The following is a 7,585-nucleotide window of genomic DNA, read 5'->3' as shown; positions in this document are numbered from 1 at the left end:
GCCGCTATCTTTGTTGTCCTGTTTGATTCTATGATGTTACAAATGGTCACCTTCCCCAGTGAGTGAAATGTAAATCTCTGCCCTCATTGCATGATGTGCATAAGACTCCACCTCCATTAACTTAGGAGTCTTGATTTATAATTTGTTGCGAGAAGTTCAAATCATGCAATTTGTTGTACATATGGTATTGTCACTGAGTTGGTTTAGGAATCTGGACTGATGTGTCAGAATGTGGAGGAACATGTTGGGGACTTACAGCACTTTATTGAAAGTATATATTAGGACAATGTTTAAAAATGTGAAAGAATTGAAAAGTTTTTTTTGCATTGATCTTTGAAATTTTCTATGCATTCAAGTGGATGTAAAATTTATAGAATTGCAAAGAATTTTTGGAGTGAAATAAACCTGTCCAAACTGATGTTAGCAATTAATATCCCAAATAATTTTTTTAATGATTAACTTCCCCATGTATAGATTCCGATAGAATTTATGTAAAAATGCTTTGTCAAGAAAAAGTAGGCTCAATGTTTCAAATGGTGTCTGTGATTCTGTAACTTCAGTAATCTCTGATCAAGGCCAGTCAGTGCTGAGTAGTCAAGGGTACAGTTGAGTATATGTTGGCAATGTTTCCTACCTTACAACAGTACCTACATTTCAAAAGTACTTCATTGACTGTAAAATGCTTTGGAACATCCTGGGGTCAAGAAAAGCGTTACATAAATGCAGGTCTTTTTTTTTATATAGGTTCCTTAGCATGATGAGGTGATACAATTTGTTTCAGCACCCTAGATTAGGAGAAGGGGGAATATCAACAAGTTCCTGATTGCTATTTAGTGAAATCCTGTGTGTAGATGTCAAATAAGGTGAGTTTAGGCTTCCTGTGTGGAATAATCTACCAACACTAAGCTTCTGGACTTACACATGAATAATGAGCATTTGAGTGTGGAATTGGAGGGCAAGCATCAATTACGGAAACGCACCCAGGCAAAGAATCAACATTCTTAGAAACGTGCCTTAATTCCATCCACCTGCCTTGGCTCCATAGCCTTTTATACCCGTGTTTAGTAAAAATCTATTGAACTTGAATTTAAAATTATTAATTGAGCTAGGATCTACTGTTTTTCTCTGGGAAAGAGTATTATATGCCGATGACCCTTTGCGCGAGGAAATGTTTCCTAATTATCTCCTGAATGGCTGGGCTCTGATTTTAAGGTTATGTCCCCTTGTCCTAGATGCTACCGCTAGCTGGAAGTTTCTATCTACTGTTATGAAAGTTCTGTTTTTGTTAAATACTTTTTTTTTGAAGAATTCATAGTCAAACTGAAGAAATGTTGGACCAGTTTTTTTTTCAAGAGGGTCATCAAGAGGACATTGAAAGGACTTGTTTGACAACAACATTTATTGGTTGTCACATGACTCAAGTTAAAAATAGAACAGAAACCCTGGTAACTGGGGAAGATGTGTGCAGAGAAGTGAGGTCAGAATGTGGACTTTCTGCTTTGACTTTTGAATTGTTTGGACTTTGGAATGAACTGTTTAAAAGGGGTTCGAGTTTTAAAAGAATAGAACTGAAGGACAGAACTCCAACTCAGCCCAGCATGTTCCATCTCTTTAAAATGCCTGCAGAAGAAGGAGAGAGCTTCCAAGGAGAGAAGGGAACTTCCAAGGAGAAGAGAACTTCCAAGGAGAGAAGATCACAACCCAGCTGTTTTCCAGCATCTCTCTAATAGACCCTGAGAAGTCCACTGTGTCAACTCATCTCGTCTCATGTCTTTGAAGAAAAGCCTGCTAAATTAATTCTAATGCCGCCTGAAAAGAACTGTGCTAAAAGATCCCAGTGACCCCTCTACATGTACTTGGAGGTCAGATTATATGCCAGTTTTGGAACACAACATATCTCATCTGCTGTTTTTTCAAGAATGAGTAAGTATTCAGCCCAAGTGTTTTTTTTGTCTGTAATAGAGCTCTAAAAACAAAAATCCCTTTTATTTTTCCAGTTAACTGGCGTGTGTGTGTGTGAGTGTGAGGGGCTCAGATAAAAAGGGAACTTAAATATTTTGTTCGGTGTATTTATTCTTTTCTTTATTACTGGTTAAGACTTGTTTTATAATAAACTGATAATTTTGTTGTTTATTAAGGAAACCTGGTTGGTGTGTTTTATTCTGGGAAAAATAGAGTATATGATTGACCGTATCGATAAGTGGGAACAAATTTAATAATATGTTGTGACCCGTGGAGAAGTGGAACTAGAATAAACCGTGCACTCCTCCTGCCTCAGTCATAACACTACCCTACCAATTACTTTCAAAATTCTGAAAACCTCAATCAAATCACCCCATAACCTGCTATGTTTCAGGGAATACAAGCCTAGTTTATGTAATCTTCCCTCATAATCTAATCCTTGCCTCTGGAAATATTCTCGTGAATCTACACGTCATCCTTCCAAGGCCAATATATCCTTTCTAAGGTATGATACCCAGAACTGTACACCATACTCCAGATGTGATTTAACCAGGAATTTGTATAGCTACAGCAAAACTTCCTCCCCTTTATATTCTAACCCTCTAAAGCCTAACATTCCCTTAGCTTTATTGATTTTTTTCCCACCTGACTGCCCAACTTTATTGATTTGTGTATATGGAGAGGAGTGGAAGAAAGGATGGATGAGGTCGGAAACATTAATGTTTAAGGGTTTAGTTATGGTTGGCCTGACCAGTAGGTGGAAAAAAAATCATCCTGGGAAGTGGGTTTAAATATTCTTTATGGCAACCGCTGGAAATTAGTTTCTTTGCATTGTTTTATTCGCAATCGTTGCCATTCTTAGCAATTAAACAAATGCCTTAAACATCACACGGTACTGAACTCTGCAGAAAGTGGCATCCAGAGAATCTGCAGGGGAGGAGTCGGTGTGTGAGGGAGTGATTGACACTCCGGGATCCAGGATGGAACGGCAGGTCACCAGCAAGCAGCTCTTCGAGCCCAGCGGTAACCTGCACAAGGCTTTATTCATTTTACCAGAAAAGCAGACGCTGCCCTTGCTAATGTTGCAGAGAGAAGCTAGTTCTGGTGTAATCTATTCATTTTGGAGGCGGGGGTTTGCTTTTTGCTTGTGTCGAATCCTGCTTAATCTACTTAATTGGAACTTTTTGTTTTCTACTGAGTTAGATCATAATTTGCTGCATTAGGGTATCAAGCTTGCTCTTTACACACTTGGGTTTTTAATATTTTGTGTGGCAAGTTACTGGAAATGTGAGCTGACAACAGGGATCTGAGACCTGGGTGATCTCCTTAACCAACCAGACTGAAGGATTGTGAAATAAACATTGCCAGGACTGAGAAGGGAGTGTTAATTTAAAGTGGGTGAATTCAATGTCAGGTCAGGCATGGAAAGAGGAATAAAGAGAGGGGAAAGATTGGATTAAGAAAGAGAGAAAAACTGAGATAGAAAGGAAAAGTTTAAATAAAGATGATTTTGTATTAAAAAATTCCAAACAGCATTTAAAACCCGAATGAGTTTTTAGCAGTTAATTTTCAGTGCAAGTAACTATGGCCGGAATTTTATACCACCCCAATGACCTGGATGGTGGAGCGGGGGGAGGGCTGGCGTAAAATGGAGCGGGAGACTTTCCTGATCTGCTCCCACCTCCGCCCCCCCTTTACGTAGGGGGAAGGCCAAAAACGGCCAGCATGTCCCAGGCGAATCAAGGCCCTTAAATGGCTACTTAAAGGCCTTTGCTAGCCTCCACGCAGATTTTACATGTGGCAAGTGGGCGTCCTGGAGCCGGGACAAGCTGCCTAAGAAAGGCAGATGGCTTCCGATCATCTCGGTGGGGGGCCTGCTTATTGGGCACAGGGTGCCCGATGGAGGGCTGCCCCCGCTACCCTGACCACCGCCAAGACCCAAAACGCCTCCCTTCCCCCCCAAACAACCACCCTTGCCTCGCTGGGGCCCAACTGATTACCCCCGGCGAGGCAACCATAAGTTACCTGCCTTCCCGGCTCCCAGGCATCTTCTGAGCGTGCTGGGTTGCGGTCCCAGCAGTGGGACCACTCTGAGTGGCGCTGAATGAGGCAGGACTTCCTCCCTCAAGCGGGCAGAAGTCCTGCCTCGGAACAATTAAAGCCTGGGGACCCGTAAAATATGGAACAGATTCCCCAGGCGAGGTGGAAATGGGTTCATCATCGACTTTTACGTTGGAGGCCGGCTCCCGTCCACCCACCATAAAATTCCGGCCTGTGTTTGCCTGTAATTTAAAAGCAAAATACTTCTGATGAAAAGACGCAGACCTGAAACGTTAACTTTGCTTCTCGCTCCACAGATGCTGCCAGAACTGCTGAGTATTTCCTGCACTTTTTGTTTTGTTTGCCCATAATTAATATTGATTACATTAAAAGGGCGGCACAGTGGCGCAGTGGTTAGCACCGCAGCCTCACAGCTCTAGGGACCCGGGTTCGATTCCAGGTACTGCCTGTGTGGAGTTTGCAAGTTCTCCCTGTGTCTGCGTGGGTTTTCTCCGGGTGCTCCGGTTTCCTCCCACAAGCCAAAAGACTTGCAGGTTGGTAGGTAAATTGGCCATCATAAATTGTCACTAGTATAGGTAGGTGGTAGGTAAATATAGGGACAAGTGGGGATGTTTGGTAGGAATATGGGATTAGTGTAGGATTAGTATAAATGGGTGGTTGATGGTCGGCACAGACTCGGTGGGCCGAAGGGCCTGTTTCAGTGCTGTATATCTAATCTAATCTAAAATCTAATACTCAGACTGAAATGGTCAGGAGTTAACTTTTTCTGGCGAGTTTGTATCTTCTGTAAAAGTACAGAAACTCATGCTTTTCAATGGTGAGGTAGACAGAGTCTACTGAGTCTTGGGACAGCAGATTTTGGATATTCCTGTTGAATCAGACATCTGCCCTCACGTGAAGTTATATGCGCATAAATAACAATGAGTGCCATTGGCCCCCATTATTTTGACAATTTATGGACCTTGTATTTTTGTAACATTTTTGTTGTTAATGTTTAATCCTGGAAGATAGTAAGATCACAAAATGATGTACACTGTGTCTTTTGTTTACTCCCCAAAATTACAGTCTGGCAATGTTTCTATTTCACAAGAATTATGTGTTTCTTAATTTCTGAAGATAATATTTTATTTTAAGCATTGCTAAGCCTGGTAAGATTGATGTGTGGGTCATGGATACTGAATTACAGAACTATTGATCGAATGTATTTATTTACTCCATTACTCATTTAATTATGAATATTGTTTATACCCACCAAACCTTAGTTTCTAAGCTGTAGGAATATTCTACAGAATTGGTAATCACTACACATATAAAAACCTTGCAGTTAGATGCATTAAGTCATCCAGTTAACCAATTTGGCCAGCTCCCTCACCAGTACATTTATACATATGTGTATATATATACACACACACAACCCCAGTATATGTATTTAATTGAATTTGTCTTAGTTTTGTTAGGCAACTCAGCTAAAGGATTAACTTTCATTTGCTTGGATACTTAGCACTCGTATCGAAGTTAGAAATGTACTAACCCTTTTTCTTTCTTTTTCCCCTCACCCTCCTCTTTCACGAGTAACTTTTTTAAAGGGAGCCTGGCAGGAAAACAAGCCAAAAATACTAAAGTTTGTATTCTGGTGTGTAATAGAAAAATTCACAATGTTTAAATTGATCCATCCCTTCCCCTGTCCCAATCAAATGAGTAATATGCTCTGTGATGCAAGAAACTTTTTTGCAAGTGACTGGTATGTGATTGTGTTGCACAATATGGCTCAGGAATGTCAATAATCTGTTCTTGTTCCATCCCCCATGCTCTGTAGCATGACCACTCCACTAGAGGCCTGCTCAGGTCGGGGGAAAAAAGAACCCGACCCGAACCACAGCGGACCCGAGCCCGACCCGGCCCGAGTCCCTCCGATTTTGCCCCGAGCCCGACCTGATCCGAACCCGCCCTGACTCGACCCAAGCTCGACCTGACCATCCGTTTACTTACCTTCCTGACACCGAACCTGCAAGAAGCTGCAGCGCATGCGTGATGACGTCATAGTAACGTCACTCGCTCACTGCGCAGCCTCAGGTTCGTCCTGGACTCCCAGCTCAGGTAAGTTTTTAAAATTTCAATAAATTAAAAGCAAAATATTGCAGATGCTGGAAATTTGAAATAAAAACAAGAAATGCTGGAAATACTCAGCAGGTCTGGCAGCATCTGTGGAGAGAGAAGCAGAGTTAACGTTTCAGGTCAGTGACCCTTCATCAGAACTGGCAAATATTAGAAATGTAAAAGGTTTTAAGCAAGTAAAGCGGGGGGTGGATAACAAAGGAGAAGGTGTTGATAGGACAGGGTCACAGAGAATAACTCACCATACCTGCCCATTTACCTCCTCTCTCCTCACTATCCAAGGTATACCTGCCCATTTACCTCCTCTCTCCTCACTATCCAAGGCCCCAAACAATCTTTTCAAGTGAAGCAGTGATTTACTTGTACTTCTTTCAATTTAGTATACTGTATTCGCTGCTCACAATGTAGTCTCCTCTACATTGGGGAGACCAAACGCAGATTGGGTGACTGCTTTGTGGAACACCTCTGATCGGTCCGTAAGCATGACACTGAGCTTCTGGTTGCTGGCTATTTCAATACCGCCCATCCCCCTACCGCTCTCATGCTCAAATCTGTGTCCTGGGATTGCTGCAGTGTTCCAGCGAACATCAACGCAAGCTTGAGGAACAGCATCTCATTTACTGATTAGGCATGCTACAGCCTGCTGGACTGAACATTGAGTTCAATAATTTCAGAGCATGATGGGCCCCCCTTTTTATGTTTAGTTATTTTTTTGTTTTTTTTGTTTTTCCCTTTTTATTTGGTTATTTTAGTTTAGTTTTTTTTAGTTTGTTTCTACTGTGTCTACCCACTTTTTTTTTAATGTTTGTGCTTTACAGTCAATTCACATCCTCTCTGTACTAATGTTTTGTTTTTCACCACACCATTAACATACCGTTTGCCTTTGTTCCATGACCTTCTGGTTAGTTATTCTCTGTGACCTTGTCCTATCAAATACTTTCTTTGTTATCTCTTGCCCCACCCCTGCTTTACTTGGCTTAAAACCTTTTACATTTCTAATATTTGCCAGTTCTGATGAAGGGTCACTGACCTGAAACGTTAACTCTGCTTCTCTCTCCACAGCTGCTGCCAGACCTGCTGAGTATTTCCAGCATTTCTTGTTTTTATTAATTTCAATACTTAGCAGCAAAACACTTAGCGTGTGTGTCCAGCCCGACCTGACCTGGACTCGGCCCAACCCGGACTCTGCCCGACCCGACCTGAGCCCAAAAGCCGGACCCGGAAGATGGGCCCGACCTGACCCGAACCTGACACATGTCGCTGGGTCCCATTGGCTTCAGGTCTGCACCATACCCCAGTTAATTTATATCAGTTAATATCTTTTCCAATATTTTCAGATGTGGCACCTTAGTTGCACTACATTTTTTATTTACTTTTCATATGGAAGATCAATATGACTAGGGGTGCAGTGCTAATTTTAAGGTAACTTTGTCCAGTTTCCATCCCA

The 7,585-nt window shown here is 41.8% G+C and overlaps 1 protein-coding gene across 3 annotated transcripts in view; it reads left to right on the top strand.

Annotated features, from left to right (window-relative positions):
• Nucleotides 1–7,585, top strand: part of galt (galactose-1-phosphate uridylyltransferase) — a 93,643-nt gene that overhangs the window by 1,732 nt on the left and 84,326 nt on the right. Inside the window, exons 1-2 of one of the 3 annotated variants that reach the window (XM_068031355.1) lie at nt 2,727–2,985; nt 5,840–6,120. The exons of 1 other annotated variant lie outside the window; for it this stretch is intronic. In XM_068031355.1, coding sequence (XP_067887456.1) covers nt 6,048–6,120 — 73 coding nt within the window. In that variant the 5' untranslated portion in view covers nt 2,727–2,985; nt 5,840–6,047. Of the gene's footprint in view, nt 1–2,726; nt 2,986–5,839; nt 6,121–7,585 lie in introns of those variants that run through there. One more of the 3 variants, XM_068031366.1, reaches the window with a different exon arrangement.

The sequence above is a fragment of the Heterodontus francisci genome, chromosome 1, assembly GCF_036365525.1.
Source record: "Heterodontus francisci isolate sHetFra1 chromosome 1, sHetFra1.hap1, whole genome shotgun sequence".
NCBI lineage: Eukaryota > Metazoa > Chordata > Chondrichthyes > Heterodontiformes > Heterodontidae > Heterodontus > Heterodontus francisci.
Note: the sequence above shows the minus strand (reverse complement) of the source record. Positions and strands in the feature narration are given on the sequence as shown.